General features: G+C 27.3%; 1 protein-coding gene across 3 annotated transcripts in view; it reads right to left on the bottom strand.

The window, feature by feature from the left end:
- Positions 1-2,646: 2,646 nt before the first annotated feature.
- LOC112596898 (tolloid-like protein 1) overlaps positions 2,647-24,164 on the bottom strand; it is a 53,573-nt gene continuing 32,055 nt past the window's right edge. For 2 of the 3 annotated variants that reach the window (XM_025342727.1, XM_025342728.1), the window contains 13 exons: positions 22,624-22,753; positions 21,121-21,336; positions 19,386-19,508; positions 18,579-18,730; positions 16,891-17,086; positions 13,155-13,277; positions 7,482-7,642; positions 7,388-7,396; positions 6,974-7,160; positions 5,753-6,006; positions 4,616-4,829; positions 4,268-4,518; positions 3,693-4,019 (listed from right to left, as the gene is read on the bottom strand). In XM_025342727.1, the coding sequence (XP_025198512.1) occupies positions 3,693-4,019; positions 4,268-4,518; positions 4,616-4,829; positions 5,753-6,006; positions 6,974-7,160; positions 7,388-7,396; positions 7,482-7,642; positions 13,155-13,277; positions 16,891-17,086; positions 18,579-18,730; positions 19,386-19,508; positions 21,121-21,336; positions 22,624-22,753 (2,343 nt within the window). Of the gene's footprint in view, positions 4,020-4,267; positions 4,519-4,615; positions 4,830-5,752; positions 6,007-6,973; positions 7,161-7,387; positions 7,397-7,481; positions 7,643-13,154; positions 13,278-16,890; positions 17,087-18,578; positions 18,731-19,385; positions 19,509-21,120; positions 21,337-22,623; positions 22,754-24,164 lie in introns of all 3 variants that reach the window. The other variant, XM_025342729.1, reaches the window with a different exon arrangement.

The raw sequence follows: 24,164 nt of genomic DNA, 5'->3' as shown, positions 1-24,164 counted from the left end.
AGCGTTCGTAGTCTGCGAAGACGGGCGTTTAAGGCAAGTCGTTTTATACGGATATGGCTATTCCAAGTGAGGCGCTTATCCAAGTTAAGTCCAAGATATCTAACTGAGTCAGCTGTGGGAATGAGTATGTTATTTAAATAGACATTTGGACAAATGGAGTGGCATAAAGTGAATGTTATGTGTACTGACTTAATGGGATTAGGTTTAATGCGCCAATCGGTGTATCATTCAGACATTAGGTTGAGATGAGTTTGAAGATTTGCCGAGGCCGTAATAGGGTTTTTATCAATTGATATGATGGCTTTGTCATCCGCGTAATCAGCTACAGTAGTGTTCTGGGAGATGGGCTGATCAGAAGTGCAGTAAAGATGAAACACAATATAAGTAATTACGCATAAATGTAGTACACGTCATTACTTATTACTTACATGACGTGTGTAATACACTAAGCCACCTCCCAACATTCAAATCTTCACTCTTCACATGCGCTTCTTCCAGATCTCTCTACGACTTCAGCTACTTATAGTTATACTATTGTATATATGTAAATATTAGAATATTATTGTAATCACCTTACTATGTACTTTTATTACCAACTGTAATTATCCTTAGTACTTAAAAATATTTTAATTATCAAGTTATAATGTTAAAAATTATGTAAACTTCCAATATCCCTAGATTTAGATAGCCTTAGGCTAGGAAAGTCTTATGTTTAAAAATAATAAAAAAAAAAAAAGTGTACTACAACAATCTCGCAACAAATTTTAAAATGTCGCGTTCACAATTTCATATGCTGGCCTGTGTTTACATTTTCATTTTCAAAAGTGCTTTATTTGAACTAGATGTTGAATACAATTATCGATTGATGACGCAAATACAGCATATAATATAATATAATATAATATAATATAATAATATAAACGGTTTATGATAAAGATGCTTAAAATTTCAATTGATTTAAATACGAAAATCCAAAAAAGAGTGATGGTAAAATGAGCGGTTTAAAATTAAAACCGAAGGTTTCAACAAGAATACTAACTGGTTCAAATCTGATATTGATGGTTATTTTTCTTTACTAGTATTTATTTATTGATTCCTATTTAGTCAATGGTATAATATGAATTATAAGATATTGTTAAATAATGATATTGAATTTTAAAACATTATCTTGTATAGTAAATATACCAATAAAAATCAAATGGATTTTCATAAAAGTAAATGTTTTTATATTATAACTAGAGACCGGCATGTTCATAACGAGTGTATACACTTATACGAGGGTTTGAAGATCTGAAATGTGAGCGATTAAGACTAAATTTGGCGATTAAATTTAGCATATAATGGCATATTTGGAGGGTTGGGCATATTTTTCATAAGTGCATATTATGTGCATATTTTTTACAATCTTAGTAAATAATCAAATTATTTTATGTTTTTATTTTAGAAATTGTAATTTTTAAATACTGCTATACTGGCGAAAAAAAATTACCGTCAACAGTGTAGAATTTTATCTTCTCTAGTTCGTTACTGTGTTGATAAACTATCTGATAATTATCTGACAAATTAAATTACTTTCAAAATTACTTCTTAAAGTCGTATAAAAATTTAGCATTCATTTATTGGCAACACCACGAATTTTGTTAGGTATATTTTATTTGTTTAAACCGTTTTTTATATTTAAACATTTTGTTGATATACTTAAATATTGAAAGATCCAACACTCCTGATTTTGATATATTTATTTATTTTATTTGTTCTAATTAATGTTTACAGTTGTTTAAAATAATATAAATTTATAAAGCATATTTGAAAATATTTCACCAATTGTTTAGTGTTTATCGTTAATATTTTCTATGGTTTTTTTTTTTTAACGCACACATTTTTAAAGGCTGAAATCGTCTTCATTATTTTTAGTTCTTTTGTGTCTTACTCTTCGACTTACACGGACAAGTCATTAAAAATTTGAAACCATACAAAAACGTACGGCATAACCGTTTAGGCGTGTGACGGAAATACTACATTTATAATATTTTTGTTTGAACTCTGTGGCGTGGGAGTTTTTCAATATTTACTTCTGCTGACAAGTTCAAAGTGTACTATTGCATCCGTTGTCTTTCGATATCCAAATATCCGAATACGAAGCTACCTTTATTTTTATTTTTTAACACAAAAGCCATATAATAATAATAATAATAAATTACATTATGTATTTAATGAAGTATTGTTTATAAATCGCAGTAACAATGAAAATCTGTCAATAGTATAGATCGGTATACATTACCCATCGCTCTATGTTTTGAACGATTGACAATTGTACATAAACACGTATGTTTTTCTTTCCCTTACGGACAACTGCAGGTGTTAACCTTTATCGATAACAAATCCAATGCGTTAACTGTGTACCATATATTGACGACATTTGACGACATTTTCATGAATACAAATTTAAGAATTAAAAATTATTTTTGACATTAGTAGGAATCAAATGATAACAATAATTATTGTTATACGTTCATTACACTTACACAGGATCCAAAAATACAACGCGACGTTCAAAACACACGAGAAATATTGTTTATTTTGTTATTGGTTATATAAACGATTATCAATATTTTAATTGAATAATGATAATAATAATAATAATAATGTTGGTACAATGATATTATATTATTTTTATGTCACATTAAAACAACACACGCGGGGTTTTTAAATGTTACGTTTAAACAAAAATTGTATATAATAGCATACGACTTGCAGGGTGGGTCCTATATGACTATCCGCGTCGCTATACCGGCGATCTCGATATGTTTTCTATATGTATTTAATTTATCGGTGATCGTGTGGGGCTTATCGTCATCGTAATATTTATTAGAATTTAACGACGGCGTTTCGTTTTGTTTCGTATACAGCTGGTACAATGTCAACATTTTGAAATCTCGTCTGAACGTGGTAACACTATAACATCGACATTTGACATGGTACATCATAAACGTCTTTGGAAGAACATATAATTACAAAATATAAAATACTGGTACTGTAAAAAAAAAAAAATGATCGAATTATCGAATATACAAAAATAAAACGAGTAAAATATAATAATAATAAAATAATCATAATAATTCAAACGACATCGAGATCGATCGGTTCGCGTAACGCAATTATTGTACAATACAACAATGGTGTTATTTTATAAAAAAACTCAATAATATTATCAAGCTGATGTCGATTTCGACGGGTGTGTCTAAGACTGGACATTAATTTCGGAGTTTGAGGCGCACGTTTATCACATATATCTAACATAATATAATACATATGAGATCAACGACTTGCTAAAACCGTATATGACATTGATGCATGTTATTTTATTATATATTGTTATATTATTATGTATGACACGGCGAGTCGATCGTTTTCTATTTGGCACATAATGGTAAGCGGCTTCGACTGCAGTGCAGGTTTTACGATCCAAAGAATAATGATATACAACGGGCACCCGTTACACTTACGATAATGATAATTATTATAAATAGGGGTCTCGTGGAGGTAATATTCTAGACATCACTACATCGAATAATTATAATAAACTAATGGTTTGTTTCTTTTTAGATTTTTTTTTTTTTTGTGTTATCTCAACCGTCCATCGTCGCCGGGTTACTATGTTTTTACATATAATATCGTATATTATATCGTCATCATGGACCTTTGACGGCAAGCATGTCTTCGTCATCGTCGTCCTTGTCATCGTCGTCTTCGTCTCCACCGCTATCTCTATCGTCATCGTCTCCACCGCCATTCGTCTGGTTCAACGATGATGGTTTGTTTTTCTTCTTCTTGTTTTTTTTATTCTTGTGAAAAGCCAAATCAACGTCGTCTTCGTCGGTTAACGATGAATATTCGGCGCTGGGGTTCATCGATTCTACAGCTATGTACGATGCGGAGAATCCTTTGCTCACGATTGTGCTGTCTGTCTTAAACCGAAGCAACAGAGCGTCGTTCGTAGATATCACATCCGTTGGGTTCTGAAAATTCCAAAGCGTTGGTTAAGATTGGTTGGGTTTGTAAGGTGGGTAGGAGGAGTCAAAATTAACATCCTTAATGATGCAAATACAATTAATTACAGTTTTTTTCTCACAAAGTATGTTAACGGACAAACAACGACCGTGGTTTATATTTTATAAATTTAATTCCATTAACCACCATCGTGAATGATATAATAATTATATTTTATTGTTTTATAGCCAAACGTTGTTTTTAGTATCATACTAACGGTTGGTCCACAGAATTTTCCGAAAAATGGTCCACTTGTGTCCAAGCTGCTCCACACTTCTACGTAGTCGTACATACAATCTTTTTCGTCTTCCAGCTCGAAAGTCAAAAACGTCAAGTGCACATTCATGTTGGCTTGGGCTTCGATGGTCCATTCGCACATAGCATCGCTGTCGTAGTTCAGATCGCCATAATTGGAATGCGAGTAAAAATGTTTCACGCTGTTCGTGGCTATTAGTCTGCCGCCGCAAACTGCGAAAACGGTGAGCGATTATTTATTATAACATATATATATATTAGATATATAATCTATAACCTTGGGCATATTTTGCTCACGTAAACGTCTTACCTGTGCTGTGCGTGGCTAAAAATCCTTTGCGTTGTACCGACGCATCGCTTTTGAAGGCCAAGTACAGTTGATTGGACGAGGATACTATGGGGTGCGGGATCTTGGAACCGCAAAACCGTCCGAGAATCTGCGAATCCGGTGTGGGCCCGTCGTAGAACGTAATATGATCATAAGCACACTCTTGATGCGGTTCCATTTCAAATGTGTCAAACAGCTACAATATAAATATAACATACATCGTCATCATCATGATCATCACAAATATAGACATAATAATATGTTTATATGTATTTAGTCAACACCAAAAGATTACGGAAATCGAGATGACACTGCGCCTTGTATAAGTAAGCAGTATATGCTATTCCATTTTACGCTAACTTATGAATTATGATATAATTATTAATGTAAATATACACCAAGACGCGGTACGATTGAATAAAATATAATATAATGACCGTTTTATCTATATTACGATAATAATGATCAGTTTTCAGCGGGATTCAGAAATATACACACTGTAAAATCCGCACACGTTTACTGACGACCTTATACACATAACTACAATAATAAGTGTATCATTAAATATGAAAAATATTGTGAATCATCAAGTTCCTATAATTTGTTTATTCTTCGTACACTTCAGCTGCAGTGTATCTATACTATTCAAACACAATTATATTCTCTGTTATATTATGTATTGGGAAGATTTGTTTAAATTGTTTAAAGAAATTGTTCTTTGCGAAAAGTTAATTCGTACTAATTTTATAATAGAATATATGTTTATTACAAATTCAATGTCGTGGAAAAATGTAAATGTAAAAATGTATGTATTGAAATAAATGCCGTTCTATTTCGAACGACTAATGATTACTCGAAAGAAAATCTATAACATTTTGTGTTCCGAGTACAGACGAACGAATAACGAATAGTAATAATTAAAATGTATAAAACAAAGTTGTATCTTCAGTAGCTAGTGGTAACTTAATTCAACGATTTTTGTCGACCGAAAAATAGATGTAAGTTAGTCAATAATAAAAGCTAACCTATAATGGAAAACACATTTCCTAAAAATCGTTATACAATATAGAAACAATATGCATAGGTGTTATTATTATTATATTTCAGTTATCATGTTACCACTTTGATCCTGTGACCCGGAGTGGTGGTAAAATGCCAGACGCAATCCTTTCGACCTGGATACGAGTCTGGGTAGTTGGGACTGGTGATGACGTCACGTGGAGCCGAAATCTCATGTTTACAACCACCCTCCTTGCAATCGTGCTTGTTCTCGTGTAATGTGAATCCGTTGTTGCACGTGCACTCATATGATCCGGGAGTGTTTTTGCATTCATGTTGGCATCCGCCGTTGTTGACGGCACACTCGTCCATATCTGAGAATAAAACAGAATAGAACAGTCCACGCGGTTCAATACGATATATATTATTTTGTACTTGGGCAATTTTTAAACAATCACGACATGGAATTTATTTTATTTTTGTCGTATACGAAATGTTCTATATGTATAGTGTATACAATCAAATTTGAATAGTTAATTTATATTAAATACAAAAAAAGAAAGGAGTTAGTTTATAAAAACGTACGGTATTATAAGTACTAAACAGTTACGCATGTAATATGTGAAAAGTCAGTAGACTTTCATAAATATACGTGTCGTTAAATTAATATAATATGAAAACAAACCATTGTTTTAACTTTTAAGTAGTAAAAGTGAATAATATTTAAGAATATATCAATGTATTATATAAAACATATTACATTTTTCTATGATGCGCAAAATAGATGTTTGAAATTTCGATATTTTTAAACGTATACAGTAAAACCTGTCTTGTGCGGAATTGCACGGGATCAATGAAAATTTCCGTTTTAAGTAAGTTTTTATGTAACTGAATAAAAAGGAAAATTCCGTACTATGGAGTTAAATATTTTGCATGATTAAGATTTAAGGTTATAACATTTCCCGGCCAATAATAAAAATTAAAATATTGAAAATTAATAAATGTCATAGGCTACAACAAATTTTAATTTTTATTAAAAATCATATAATATGTATTTATTAGATATTTCAAAATAATGATAAATTTCAATTCCAAAATAAATTTCCGCACAGAACAGGATTCCATCTTAACAAGGGCCCATATTAGACAGGTTTTACTGTATAATATGAGCAGATTTTTTTTTTATACTAATGTGTAACATTGTCGTGTCCATTAAACCGAACTAGTGACCTTTATTGTGCCCCACACTTATACTTATTTTGAGAGACTTGCTTTATACTTTCCGTTTCAACATATTTTACTGGCTTAGTAAATTATACTTGTATAAGCACAACACCTTACCAGTAAAGAAAACTGCAGCGAATCCGGTCTTGTGCACAGAGCTATCCGACTCAAATTCCACGCGCAGTGCATTTGCCTCTGAAGTTATCATGGATGGTGCTTCTTGACCGCAGTACACCCCGTGTTTCCTGAGTTTATCCGAACCAATTTTGCTGTACACTTCTACTCGATCGTATTCGCATTCAGCCTATGAAGAAGGAAAAACAAGGTAAACGTCTCATTAATAATATTACGGAACAATATAACGCAATCGTTCCAAACGAATAACGATGATCCTATGTACTCATCTGTATATATACTATATACATATTGGTATATGTGGTTAAGTGTACAATATAAAACAATACTAGAAAAGTGGTATTTTTATCAGCCGTCCGTTGAATAAAATATTATTTCTTATGCTCTACCGCTTACCTGGTGTAACTGAAAAATGGAAAAAAAACACATAAGTACGTAGTCTACGTGGTACACGTATAACCGTTATAAACTTTGATGGAGTTTGACTCACATTATTCCCTTCCAAGTCGAAGTGAGTAAAGTTCAGTGTGATTTTGAATTGAACTGGCGCTATTATTTCCCATATGCAACTTTTATTTCCGGGATACAGATCTGGAAACGAAGGACTTGTAATCGTGCCATTGGTCGCTTCGATTATACCACCGCAAGCGTCTGAAAATAGCGCATGTATAATATGAGAACAAAACACATAGTACTTTCATTATTAATTATGTTCGTTATAATTTTTCTGTTCATACAACATGTATAATATAATAGTATAACATCGCGGTTTAGTATTTAGATTTCTAAATTCAAGGTTGGTTTATTATAACTACGGCCATCACGAATGTACATTGCATTATTATTTATGATAAATTATATTGAAATATTCTACTATACCTAATAATTATACAGATATACAGAATATATTTCTTTAATTTATTAATGATCTAACATTTTAGTACATTTAAATAAATTAAAATAATATTGACAATAATTAATAACATTTTTTTTTCTATTATAATAATTATTATTGTTATAACATTATTTAATTACAAGGTTATTGTTTTAATGACATGAGAGGCATAGGTTAATAACACCAATAAAAATAAAACAATTTATTTCACGAGAACAACAATAAAAATATTATACAACACTTTCAATAAATTAATTTTAATAACTTGCGCGGCGACAAATGATAATAACATAAATAATTATTATCGGCATTGCATAATAACACTAAATAGTTATAATCATGATATATATATGTATATTTATGTATTAATAACACCGGCAGATCACACAAAATATAAATGTACAATTATCTGCTATATACACAATTTACTAATTATTAATTTATTTATTCTACTAGTTAATAAATACAAATTAATAATGAAGATGATATTATAATATACGTAATTGCTATGTGTATATAATATTATTCTATATGTTACATTTGAAATATAAATTCAATGAACGAATCAGCTGAAAAAACTTAAGTCATCAATGCATTTTATTTTGTTATAAAAATAAATATAATAAAAAATAATTTTTAATAAAGAATAACTGCGTGAAGTATATAATTTATATGCGTATAAAAATGGAGATATTTTACCCATTTTAAAAATTACTCTCAATGGAAAACACGTTTATAAAAATAATAAAATTGAAAATTTCGCAAAAGTACATATAGGTATAATGTGTATTTAAAATGTATTGTTAGCTAAGGTTATTTTTATTCAGTGGACAGTGGTAATATATTGTTATATCTAGCTTAACATTTTTATATTATATCCATAGATATACCTGCAAATACTGTGTGAACGCAGAAAATATAATGTTCCAATCTAATCGAAATATACACATATAAAGATTAAAAAAAAACGATTCTTCTTAAGTCATATCTAACTGATCGTTATTTTTAAGTCCATTTTAAATCCGCATATTCCAATATAGCAAACGTCAGAGCTGGTGTCCCACAGGGAGGCGTACTTTCCCCAATACTGTACAACATATATACATCAGATCAACCAACCTCGTCCAACACCATAGAGGCAGACTATGCAGATGATAAACTTATCATATCTACAAATGAAAACCCTATTGTAGCATCGCGTAATCTTCAAAATCATCTTTCCTTTATGGATCCATGGTATAATAATTGGAGGATTAAGGTAAATCAAACTAAATCAAATCACGTAACTTTCACTGTTAGCTAGGGCATTGTCACTCTCTTTGGTACTCAAGTTTCGTCTACTTCAACAGTAAAAAAATATCTGTGTCATATAAAAGTGTCATCACTGGGTGACTGCTTTTATCAACATTTTCATGTATTATAATATTTATTTTAGCCAATACTTTTATTGTACCCTTGAGGTACAGATTGTGTATATAACAATAAAGGAAAAAAAAAGTTGAATATTAATGTTGAAAACATTGCTGGAAAAGAAAATATTATTTGAATAATTTATGGAAGTACGTAGTTAATATTCAATTGTGTTATTGGCTATTGCGTTTTTATTTGAGTTCGCAATGGTGTGAGCTAATAACTCTTAAGGATTTATGACTTGAGAATACTATAAAATTGCTCAATTTTGTGAGGTATCAATAACGTTTTATCAATAATTCAAAATCTACACAGAGGTGTAGTGGTAGTATGATATGTTTATTAAAACAACTTCGTAATTCGTTGGAAAACTGCATAGCTGTTCGCGACTATCCACTCACATAATGCATGTTTGACCTGTTTCTGTGATAACGTCATCCGAATTACCAAAATTCATTTTAACGATAGATCCGTTAAAATGCTCCACGGGGTATTGTTTTTTTCTCATTTGTATTATAACTTTTTCTTTCTATCTTTTGATAGAGTTCAAGCAGTTTTATATAATAGTATTTTATATTGGTTGAACACGGATGGTACATAATTTGTCTATACATTTTCAAAAAATATGTCCTGGTGCCTATTTTCGAATAAAAAATTTAATATTTTATATAGTTTTCAATTTATATTCATATAAAACATAAAACTTAAATAATCTCAAAAAAAAAAAAAAAAAAAAATGAATTTACATGTTAAACCAACAATGTATTTTTAATTTCTGAAAAATATTTTGATAAGAGTACGATTATTATAAAACATAAGAGTGAAAGATTACGCATTTGCATTTATTAAAATTTATGAAATCTTAAGTAACTTTAGGGTAAAATTATATGGGTTGAAACGTGAAATGCTGCAAAAGCTTGATAAACAAAAATAATTTTAATATTCAAATTACTAATATCTAATATTTCTATAGAAAAAAACTTTTTGAAAATTAGTCATTTTAAAATATTATGGTAATTATCATAATCTATAATATATTTGTATTATACATACAAATATCTGTAAGGATCAGTGGTTTTTACCATAATCTAATAATAATCGAATAACTTTATTCAAAATTTGTGAATGTAAATACTTTTTTTTTTTAACTAACAGATATTTTTATTAAGAACAATTAATACAGATATAATAAAATATATAATTGATGTATAAAGTTTTCCAACGTAATATATTAATCTAAATCATTCTTGGGGGATGGCTTAACGCAATTATTGCGTGTTAGTGCAGTATATTTTATGAAAAAAAAAAAAAAAAAAAAAATCATCAATTTAAAGTTACTGCCGTTAATCTTACTCAAGTTTAAGTAAATTAATTTCATACTAACAATTACTGAAATAAATAAACCATTTTATGTTCATTTATTTTATTAGCTTTAACTTAATGTCTCAAATGAACTTGGGAAAAATAAAAACATTTTAATAAAATACAAAATTAAAATTTATAACAGGATATTGTTTAAGGTTGTTTTATTACACTTTTAATTTGAATTAGTGATTAAACCGTGTTTAATATTAACACATAAACATTAATATACATAAAAAATAAACAAAACCAATATAAACCGTACATTATATTCAAAAAGATATAGGTGACTTGTTATATGCTCTGCAATATACATTTACCTCTTCTATTTTTTTTTTATTTTTACATTATTGTAAGACGTAGAAGTTCTATTATTTGCAGGATTATACTAAATATGTTTGACATGCAGCAAGTTGTGATTTTATTTTTCAATAAAAGTTTAAATCTGTTTTTTTAATAATATCGCACTATGATAAAGTTTTTAAAACATATGCGTGTGTGTGTGTGTGTATGTGAAGTTTATATAGTTTTATGCTATGAATAATCATTTTTATTTTTATTTAAAATTTTCATCACACAAATATTGTAAAAATTGAAATAATTTTAAGTTATTTATTAATTATATTGTGTATGACTTAATATTGTATTATATTTTACTCGTCTGAAGCGTTTCAGTTCAATAATAAATTTTTTGGTTAAGAATTTTTACATTAAATGTACTATAACACGAGTATTTTATATGTTACTTCCAGATTAAGTTAAAATATATATATTTTTTTTTTTGAAAAACCAATCGAAAATAGTTCATAATATATTTTTTATGTAGAGTTTAATTGATTTAAATATCGAATATATAATAGATCATATTATACTTAAATTTTAATTAATTTTCAGTGACTAAAAACACAATGTTCTACTCCTAATTTAATTTTTGCAATTTTCTACTCGCGATCACATTTTGAAGTTTTCGATGAATCATCTCAGTTTAGATGATCAAGTCATTTTTCTAAATTTAAATATACGTAAAAACCATGAAGATTCCGAAAATAGTGACAACAAATATTACCGGAACGATAGCTGGTATATATATATATATATTACTAATTAATAATTATATTACTGCCTTTATAATATAAATTCGTGTAAATGTGACACGCATTGATACAATGCCGTAAACCACAATATCGTTACTGCCCGATCAAAATCGAATGTCCGAACGTCATTCTACGCTCATATGCTGTCATATTGCATAATCAGAACGCCGCTCTCTTGATGACTATTTCATAATGGATAATGATTAATTATATTTATTATTTATGTATTATATGATATGAAGTTTTCATTTAAGCCCCTTGTCGATAACCCCCTCTCCCCATCGTATTTCTATATAATTTCTAATTTATTTTTATCATAATTTAAAAAAAAATTGAATGGACAAACATTACTAGTACTGATGGTGTAACAAAATAAAAATATGATATTATCGTTGATTAAATATTAATTAGTATAAATATTAGTATACTTGATTAACAATATTATTTTGGAACAATAATGTAAAAATTACGTGTTATTTAGAAAAACAAATCTTTTTTAATTTTTGTTATATGTTTTTAAAACTTAATTAACTTAAATTATGAAGACGAGGGTAACCGAACGAATTAAATTAGAAAGCGAATTTTATTTAAACTTTAAAATCAACCTCGTAAAAATTAATTATGACTGCCATAATGTTTTACACTGATTTAGACTTTTTTCGCCCGTTTTAATATTTAACAAAATAATTAACTAATTTTCTTCGAAATACTAATAAGCTAAAAATTGTTCTGATACTATATTTTGCATATAATATATGTTACATACATTCTATATATAATATTAAAAAGATCTCAAATTAAAGCTTAAAGATAATTTAGGACTTGGGTGAAAATAGTAGCAGAAATAACAATTAAGTTACGACAAAAAAAAAGTTTACAAAGAAAAGTTGAGATAACGATGAACCCAAAATCTGCATAATTGTCAAAGTTGATGCTAAAACGAACTGGTAAAATTGTTTATCATGGAATAGAAGGTGAATTATAAATTTAGATTCTGTAGCATTCACAATGTAATAGTCACAAATGATGTCTGTCGCAAATCGTCAAGGGAATATCGAATCTATTCCAAAATTGTATGCACGATTTCTTTCCACTCACCCACTCACAGACACGCACAAAGTGGATAAACACTGTTTTTTTAAATGATCAGAACGTGGGAAAATAATCGTAAAAATAAAATGGTATTGAAAAAATAAATCCGGATAGCTTACCTACACTTCGACTGGTAATACATGTATAATATTATAGACGTAACGTTCGTTATTGAAATTTTGTTTTTCATGGTATTCAATCGAACGGCTCACAGGTAAATATTGAGAATAAAATATTATTTAGGAATACAAAATAATGTAGTATAAAATATCATTCTTCGTTTGTAATAATAATAAATTAAAATTCTTACCTTCGCAATGTTTGTTGTCTGAATGTAGCTCAAAGCCTACTTTGCAGGCGCAATCGTATCCACCTAGTGTGTTGATGCAAAACTGCTCGCATCCGTGATCCACTGAAGTGCATTCATCGTATTCTGCAACAAATAGGACAGTATAAGCGAATATAAAATCGTTATTAAATTAGTTAAGCAGTTTAACAGTGATTGAAAAGGCTGTCATAAAATTTCGAAAATCGAAAGACAATAGACTGACAACAATAGAGAATCAATAAACGTTTTTAATGTACATAAAAATAAAATATAAATATATCTATAGATCGATATTATATTGATTTATGAAATACTGGATGTCACAATGTTACAAAAATTCGCTCTAAATAGGATCAGAAAAGAAATTACTAAAATTACATCATGCTTAATATACAATAGTAAAATTGCAATTAAGCATAAAATTATTGGAATTTCACGGAGGTCTGAAATGAATTCCAGATTCCAGACAATATGTATAAAGCTATTGGTTTTTTTTTTCAAATGTCAAATTTATAATCTCTCACTTGAAAAAAAATATTACTTATATTTTAATATAACATTAATCCTATGATGTTAAGCCTATCGTAACTCGTAAGCTAATATATCCTCGAAACTGATGATTGAAAAAACTTTAATAATTTCTAAAAAAACATTTACACATACGAAACGTTACGTCACTGCAGTACCATATATGTGTATGCAAAATATAGATATGTGTTTGCGCGTACAAAAAAACAACGTATGAGTGTCGACGAATCAGTCAAATTACTATTATTCCCACGAGAAATATAATAATATATATATATTACGTAATGTTTATTTTAGTAAAACATTATGTGATTGTGTTTTTATTGTTTTTGTGTTTTGCTATAATGAAATATATTTTAATTTACGAATGAAATCAAAACACGTTGTTTTTTTTTAATATTATCATTTCGAAATATTTGTTAAACATTTATTATAATAAAGTGTTTCACAAAGAAAATAATAATGTTATGGTTGTAGAGTTTTTTTATTTCTCTCTACTAATGACGAACGATAAATATATGTTATCGTTTATCACGTTAATGATACATAAATGAATAAAGATAACACTTTTAAGCTTAACCATACAAGGCGACTAATTTAAAATTAATAGCTAATTACATTTTTCTCTTTAAGTCTTGACGTAATACTTAAGTGAAGCATTAAAATTATATAATATACTTGATCCATTTTGTATACATACTTATAAATTATACCATGCATTATAGAATATGACTATTAGTATTTATAATGATTAAATTAATACATAATCGCTGAAAGCTAAATAATTACATTTTATTATTGATTAAAGTCAAGTTAATATTAATAACACTATAGCAATGAAAATTATATTTTGACAATTATTTTATATTTTGTCTGAAATAATAACTAAATAAAGGATATAGAATTTACTAAAATAACATTAAATAATATATAGTACTTTATTAAATTGTAGTTCAAAATGTGTTAATCACTTAATTATAATGTTTTAAATTTAAATTAAGTGTAAGAAAAAATAAGAATAAAATCAAAATCAAAAATGAATGTGTTTTCAATAAGATTAATGTTTGTGAAATAAAAATGTTTAATGCAATGTTTGATAGAGTTGACAGAAACTAAAATATAAACATTGACGTTAAATTAAAAACAATATTATTACGTGGGAAAATTTTTAATATTTTAAATAGGCTACCAATAAGTTTTGAACGATAAAATATAAATATTGAAATATGGTAAATAATACAGTTATTTTTAGATAAATAATTTTATAATATTAGATATTATGAATATAATTAATACTACCTGTGCATTACAGGAATTAGAGTTAGAATAAGAAAGGAAAAATCAAGAAAGTAAGTATTGAGAAATTGTGACTTTTGGTTAACCATAAAGGTTTTAACAAAATAGACAAGTATACTATCCTATTCGGCTTACAAATATAAAATATTATCTGCCGAAACTCAATTTCCGTTTTTTGTTATTGGTTTTTCAATGTTGGTATACGTTTCTCTTCAGAAAACGAATTTTTGAACAGAAAAAGATCTTAAAGGGTTTAAGGTACTATTCATTTTATATCTAGACACATAGATAGATAGACAAATGTAAAGATATATTATGTTGATTTAATATATATATAAGAGATCAAGCGCAAATGTTTTTAGTGTGATGATTTTTCTAATTTATTGGTAGTAACTTTTTTTCCAGTAGATATATATATATATATATAAAAAAAAATAACTAATGATCAAAATCGTTTTAACGGATGTAATGATTTACAGCTATAACTATATTTTTTTATAAAACGCAAGCACTCGTGGGACCGTACTTGGGCTGGCATCACGTCAATTCATCGCGGCTAAATGCATCGTGCGTCAATTCACCGTGGTCATTTTATCGCAACGTCAATTAATCGCGTTATAAGTTAATCGCGCGACAATTTATTGCGCATTATCGTATTTTATAATTTCTGAACTCTGTCAATATTAGTTTCAGTCTTATGACAATCGTCAAATCGTTATTTTAATTGATAACCGTCGTTGTATTTATCGAGTAAGCTCATTTATTATTGTTTGTTTTTTAATAAAATTATTTTATTATAGATTTTCAAATACTAAAAATTGAGAAGAGAAAGACATGCTTTGCTACGATGGCTATATTTTTTCAAAAGAAAAGGAAAATTATACAAAATCCACGTGGAAATTTAATCAATATTTTAAAAAGAAATGTTCCGGATGACTTCACCTATGTGAAGGAAAAATAATAAAAAATACTGACCATAATCATGTTCCGAGTTTATCAGACGTTGAGGTAAAAAAACACTTAATAATCTATCAGATATAGCCAGTAATTGGTAATAAGTTTAGCACTTACATAATCAAATCCTTATTGAATCGCCTGGGAAGTTACCTATTATAAATAGATTAAAACGTACCTACTATTCAACGTATACATAAGTAAGCAAACGTTACAGTTGCACAATGGCCCAACCGACTTAAATTTTATCATCTGACAAAATGACAAAAACCACAGATGGAAAATTTTTTTTGCAATATGATAGTGGTATTAATACTAAACGAATTTAAATTTTTTAAACAACATGTTTATCGAGTCTTATATGTTTATAGCAAAATGCGACAATTGGTTTTGTGATGGCACATTATCTAGTTCTTCATTATTATTTTACCAATTTTATACAATTCACACTGTTCAGTATTCTAATGTGTTGCTCATAATTTTCAATTGCAATTGTAAATTTTGTAAATACTGTATATTATGTAAACTACATATTATATTTATTGTGATTAATGGTTTTTTGATTATTTAAATAAATAAATATTTGATGAAATTTTGCCATAAATTTACGTGTGATTAATTGCGACCACGATAAATTGACGTACATCCATTTGGGCCATCCCACCCAAATCCTAGTTTATTTTTTAATTTAGCATTAATCTATTCAAAATAGTAGATGGTACTTCTATTTGGATGCGAGATCGTAATTTTTAAGTATATAGTGTAGGTATCGTAATGTATACGAGTACAATACGCATATGTATACAAAGTGCAGCAGAGACACATTTAAATTTTATTTTTTTAACTCAATTATAGGTATTAACAAACCGTTTGAACAAAAAAAAAAAAAAAGGAATAAATTCCTACTGACGAACATGAATATATTATATTTACTGTATACCTTTCATAAATGTGGCGGAAAATCCGGCCTTCTGCACGGAGCTGTCCGATAGAAATTTGACGTACAGCTTATTTGTGCTAGAGTGAACGTCCAAGGGTAGCTTGTAACCACAATACTTGTTTATCAAAGGGCTGTCGGCCGAGTGCCCATTTCTAATCTCCACGTAATCATAGAAGCAATTGTCGTGGTTTTCGATCTGCGTTGGATTAAAACAAAATTATATACACATTCACATGTTTATATATATAATAATAGTAATAATATGATTGATCCCGTCAAATTAATATCATAATATGCTATTATGACTCCAACCATGCGCGAACAAGAGATGCCTGTTAATAATGCATCATAATATGGCATAAACATTCATTCAATCAGCGAATAAGTTCACGCCCACACATCAGTTTATTTATGTATACGAAATCTAAATTATATTATAATACGAAACTATAGTTGATACCTATTGATTGCGAATAAAAAATCGATGTTTTATGTGAACCCGTTAAGTATATTCGTTAGTTTATCGGAGAAAAAATATTCAACGATTTACTAATTTACTAGCCGAACAATAAATTCACGGAACGATGGAATAAAACATGATAACAATACACTGGAAATACGAATATACGTACACACACATATGCTATGTTATACTGCAGGTGTATAAATATTTTGAATAGATCACATAATTTTATTTTAAATTTACCGACAAGTGTGTTATATAATAAAAGAAGATTGATATGAAACACATGGATTCCATAAAAAAATCAAGGGACAATTTTATTACGTAATAAAAAAAAAAAATGTCTAATTAATTTATACATACTTTTTAATTATGGAACATTAAAATTCCTTACTATAAAAATGCAATATGTTTAATATTAATAATATTATTATAACTTTTACATGTTAAAATATCTTATCATATAAAATTGTGTTTTAATGTTTTAAAAATATTAAAATTTTGAATTATACTTTCTCGCGTTAGATTCAACCTTGAATTTAATTTAATAATCTAAATTATATTAAAAATATACGATAAAATGATTTATTTTAAACTAAAATTGCCAATTTCCAGAAGTAGTATAACCTAAAAGTTTCCTAAGTAGAAATCATTATTTTATTATCTGAGTTAAGGAGGAAAGATGTCAGTGTTGTGTTTACATATGATCTTTTAAAAAGCCATATTGAATCTCCTCAATTACTTTCAAAAATCAGTTTAAATGTACCAGGTATCACAACTTATGGAAAAATAATTTGCTTCATGTTTAGTGTAATAATAATATTATAATAGAAGTCTTTTCTTAGTGAATTAAGTTTCTGTTAATGTTGATTTTTTTTTTTTATCATATTATAATTATTTTAAACAAAATATATTTTTGGCTTCAAAAAATATTAAATACTGAAATTTGATTTTTTTTACTTTATACATATTTAATGACTATTTTTTTTTTTCTATAATTTGCTAGTTTTCATACATTTGATAATATTAAATTATTTATTGTACAACAAGTTTTTACTCAGCTACAATAATAATAAATATTTTTATATAATATGTACTACATTATACTAATTTCATCGAAAAGTTTTTGAAATAAATATTTTTTTTAATTTTTCTTGGACAATAAGGACACTTCTCTGGAATAAAAATAAATTATTTTTATGGGAATTAAAATATAAAAATATACCTCGAATACGTTAAATTTCAATCCAACTTGATATCCCTCTGGTGCTGTAAGTTTCCAAACACACTCTTTATTCGGTAAATAATCATCTGGAAAATTAGGGGATTCTAAGTGTCCTTGTTCATCAGTCACCATGACTTCTCCTCCACAAATGGCTGAAAATGAAAAAGAAAAGGTTTTTAATATCAACCTGCACCATACATGATCCATTATGGACATATATAAAAGCAATTTTTTATTATTATGACATTTTTTTGACATAACATATTCATATAATCCATAATATAGTTATGAATAGCTTTATTTTTGAACAATACAATTACAAGCTTTACACATAAGATGATTATAATAATATCACAATAGATGACTTTATAGACATGTAAAATCAATAACACAAATGATCACGGAATATTAAGAAAGCATCACTCATCGTTAGTGTATACCGATTTACAGTTAATGATCTTGCAGTATAAAAGACAAGTTAGACCAGCTTCGTTGTTTTAGTTGAAAGGTAACTTTCGAGGAGTCTACGTGGAAATATATGTTTTATTATTCCAGAGTGTTAATAAAACTTCCATTTCGACTGAAAACTAAAAAAGAACTAGCTGGTTATTTATAGCATTTTATAAGATTTTTTCAGTAAAAACGTTGGTCATTGTAACTATAAATGTGTATATAATATATATTATACTTATGTTTATACCTAGAGCATAAATATTTTTTATGATGATAAGATTAATCACGATAATTTTAGTCGAATCTGAAAATGATGATAATATTGATAACCAATAAAACATTGTAATCACTAACCTTCATAATTCGCCGTGAATCCTTTGTATTTTGTACCTTTGTCAGACATCATAAAACTGATGAGCATTCTGCTGTTGCCAGTCACTATGAGGTCTTGGATACGAACACTCCCGCAAAACCTGCCTATATTAACAGACGATCAACAATTATTTTTTAATAATTATTATACACAGTTAAAACTAAATAGTAGTAAGTTATAGTAAATTTATAACTATTTTCTTAACCAATATATTTACCTTTTTGTTAATATGAAATGTATTTTCCATATAAAAAACATTAAAATTTTAGCGTTGCGGGTATTTATTTATTATACACTCGCATAGCAATTTCATTTTTCCTGGATTAGTTGCTTAAAATTAAAAAACAATTTATAAATCTTAAGAGTTTGATTTAATATCCGAAAAAATTTATCGTTTATTAATAAGAATGAGGTATAATTTAGTATAATAATGTTTATTTTATAGACGAGGTCAAAAATGTTATATTATGAGCACTTTTTATTATTAATATTACCAATTTTAAATTTTAAAAAAACTTCTCAAAACAATTTAAAAAATATCAAATATTGTTTCAGTATTGTTGTTATTGTGTCCTATGATTATTTTTCAATGAAATATATTTAATGTAGAAAAATAAATAAATGAAAAACTAAAAGATTATTAGTTGTAATAGGTTGAATATAGTATATTTACCTATATGTTTATTAAACGCATAATTATATAAAAACATAAATTTAAGTAGTGAGTACTTATACAATTTTAACAAAGTCTGAGTGTGTAAACCTAAAAATTAAATTGAAAAATGATAACTAAAAAACGTTTATAATTATTATTAGAACATTTAATTGTTTAATTAAAACATTTCAAATTAGTAAAAATTATTAGAAAAACATAGTTTATTATAATTATTTTATTTTCTGATCTAAGTAATTGAAATTGCGAAATTTATATTTTATTTCAGTGAATAAAAATAAAATCACAATTTAAAAAAAAATATATATATCTATTCTAAAAATAATGTGTAGTTATATTTAAAAAATGATTTTTTGGCTCTAAAATATTATACGTGTATTTAACATTGAAAATTAAAACTTATATTTAATTATCGTCCAGGTAAAGTACTTTGAATTATAGCGGTAATTAAAAATTTTTTTTTAAAGAAACATTTTATCAAAGAAGAAATATTTACTGTACGGTTTTATTTACTCAGCATAGAATGCTTTTAGTTTATAAAATATATGTATCGTGAATAAAAATAACTAAGATTAATAATTATCCTAATAAACAAATATAAAGTTCCAAAATGGTACCTACTGTTGTAGTAGCCACTATATATTATCATAGTAGAGCACTTATATATATATATTTTTTTTTATTTCTACACCTGATTCTATGAATTTGAAAAAAAAACTCAATTTCCTTTTTTCTTTTAGTGTTTTAAGTACTGTTTTTTGCGAGAACTTTTGTAATTGGAGTGGAAAAAAACTACCGTTTTCACTGGAAACAATGAAACTTTTAAAATAATATGTCACAATAATTATACATTCATACACTCATTATTTTTATTACCACACATGATGAATAAGATATAGTAAAGGTTACATCACGTTTATCATTTTATGAAAGCTCGCTGTAATATTATTTTCATAACATAATATAATTTAACATAATTCACATAATATAAATTGATAGATAATCATTAACCATAATAGGTACTTATAATAATTAATATTTACCAAGCAGTGGAGATTTGTGCCAGTATCCATCACGGATTTCTAAATAATCAGTACTACATTGGTCTGATTTCAATACGTCAAGCTCAGTGATGTTCAACACTATACGTTCGCCATGCGTGGCCGTGATACGCCATTCGCATCTGTCTCCATACTCCTGTCCAGGTTCGGGTGAATAACCAAAAATGCCGCTGTTTTCCTGCAAGGTCTTTCCACACCCTTAAAAACAATAACAAGTAATATGTGTAAAGAATTTATACCTCGTAAAGCCGTTTTAAAGAATTGTTATCCTTCCTGAAAAACGTCTATCATTATAATTAAAAATACCCTTTATGTCTTTCTTCAAAAATAGTGCACCTATAACTGAGACGTACGTTAATTTAAAACTCTAAGAGCAGTAACATCAAATATTTTTGATTACATTTTAAACATTAATTAATATTTAATTGACAATAGTCAGCAAGCGTAACATTATTAAATATTGAAAACAGTAATTTATATTACAATATATAATGTTTCTTTAAATTCTTGATTGAATAATAAACTTATTATAAAAATACTTGACGTTGCAGCAAAACTATTCTTTATAAAAGCTAGAAAATTGAACTTTATATTACTTCTTAGAACTTATTATACTCATTTTTTAAGTACATCGACAAGCGGTTGGTACAGATATGAAAGTATCACTAATTACATAGTATTTTTTGTAAGATCTGAGCATATTCTAATTCATCCAATTTTAGTTATTGTAATAAATAATAATAATAATGGCTTGGATCTTTAAAGATGTATGCAACCTATACTTACTGTACACATTATACACAATTAGAGCTTCACATCAATACAATCTCTAAAACTACCAGAATATCATATAAAATTACTTACTACAAATAACATCTAATGATATTATGATTATGGAAATTCTCATATTAAAAGTGTATATTTAGACATTATTATTGCTGAATTTTCTCCTAAATGACATTAACTGCCAGTATAGGGATATTTAATGCTAAATAATTATTATTGATAAAAAAGGAACGAAAAAAATAGAAAAGTTGAAAAGTTTAATTGCTGAGTAGTGATTTATTTTTAAATCTAATTTATTGTGCATATTTCAAATAAACGTTAAAAATGTAATAGTTTTTTTTTTTTTTTTTTTTTTTTAATCAGTACACAATAAATATTATATTATGACGTAAAACTATATGGTTTGAATAAAATATTAATATTTGTATAATATTATTTACTATCTCGATTGGATGTTATTAGTCTTTTTAAAATTCATTAAAATCAATTCAACCGGCAAAATTAAATGATGTGCAAAAAGTATTTTCATAATGTTATCAGTTATAACCAATCGTGAAATAACGGTTTTTGAATTATGTGCTTGTATGTATCCACATTTTAAACGAGTCATAGATGTAAAATCAGTTGCCTATACTACATATTATGTTTCAAGTAGGAAGTTAGCGATATATTGATCAAATCATATATTGTTTTACTCACTGTAACATTTATACAAAAGCTTCGTCTGGGCTATATCTCCTTCACTGAGACGGACACGTTGTCCGATCTCTGGCCGTTTCTTCAAATTTCTTACCGCATCGATTGGATGTATTGTCTCTAAATACGATCCCTGCAAATAAGTTAAGAACACAATGTACAGTAATCATACATATTTTATGTAGGATGGCTCTTGGCCGACCGAAAGATGCGTTATTATCGTCAAACATTTATTTTATACTGTATAAAATATAATATATTATGCTTTCCAACAATAAGCTTCTCAATCGAACATTTCACCGCTTAACTATAACGCGCACACAACAAATATAATGGTTTAAAAGTTAAAATACGAAAAAGATTTTTAAGTACAATGAGATTATATTGGTAAAAAAAAAAAAATCCCTCCCTGCGACTATGACTACAGCATTATGAATTCGTACGATGCTTTTAAGTCACTAATATTTAATGAATACAAGAAAGAATTCACTCTAAAACTACGAGGAACGGCGCTTAACTATTTTCCCGTCGACTGTTTCTATACGTATATATTATAAGTACGATTTGGCGAATGAATATAAATAAATAAAAGATTTGATTTGTATCTATCAGTGGATAAAATGTATATAATAGGTTATATTGTAATCGAATTTGATAAGACGTCTGAATCTACACTATTCTAAAATGTTAAATACACATAATCTGATGTGTAATAAAAAATTCATGATAATACATATACCTACTGTTTGTGCTTTTGTTGCAAAATTAAATTGGTATAAAGTCACATTACGCTTAAACGATTTTATTAAATTAACGTAGACAAAACCGTAGTACGATATTAAAGTTTGTGCGTAGATGCTTTTCAATCATAAAGGTATACCAACTAAAAAGTTCATTTGAAAATAAATGTTTTTCTTTAATACATACAAAATTAACAGTATAATAATTATAAATGTATACAAAAAAAAGATTATTATATACAATATTTGTATAATGGATATTAAGTACTATTTTCAATAATCATAAAATAGATCATTTTCATAGTGTCAATTTCAATGAATATAATTTTCCCCATAGACATATATTAGGTTGGGTGGTATTCAATTTGTTTGGATATTTTTAAATTTATTAATAATATCTAATATCTTAACAAAAAAAATATCAATTTTTAGTATGTCCATCAAAAATTTTTTTTTTTGAAAACTAAGAAAAAAAATCAACAAGTTTACTCATGTATAATTCAACATAATATATCTTTTTAAAAAGTAAGTCAAGTGTAAAATTAAAATCATCTGAAATGGTATAATTGGAAAATATAGCATGACACTATCAAGATGAAACTGAGATAGCAAGTAAGACCCAAAACCCAAGTCAACAATAGTACGTGTAAGGTTCTTTTCGATCGCTTTTATGGATATTTACTAACGTCACAGTGACCTCTCATACAACATTTAACCACCATCCTCTCTGTCAAAGACTTTAATTTTAATTAAAATTTATAGTTGATTTGTTTGAACTGTTCTAAAACGCTTACAAACTTTAAA

Source organism: Melanaphis sacchari, unplaced genomic scaffold, assembly GCF_002803265.2.
Source record: "Melanaphis sacchari strain LSU unplaced genomic scaffold, SCAv2.0 Contig36_pilon_pilon, whole genome shotgun sequence".
NCBI classification, from domain to species: Eukaryota; Metazoa; Arthropoda; class Insecta; order Hemiptera; family Aphididae; genus Melanaphis; species Melanaphis sacchari.
This window is presented reverse-complemented; position numbering and strand designations above follow the sequence as displayed.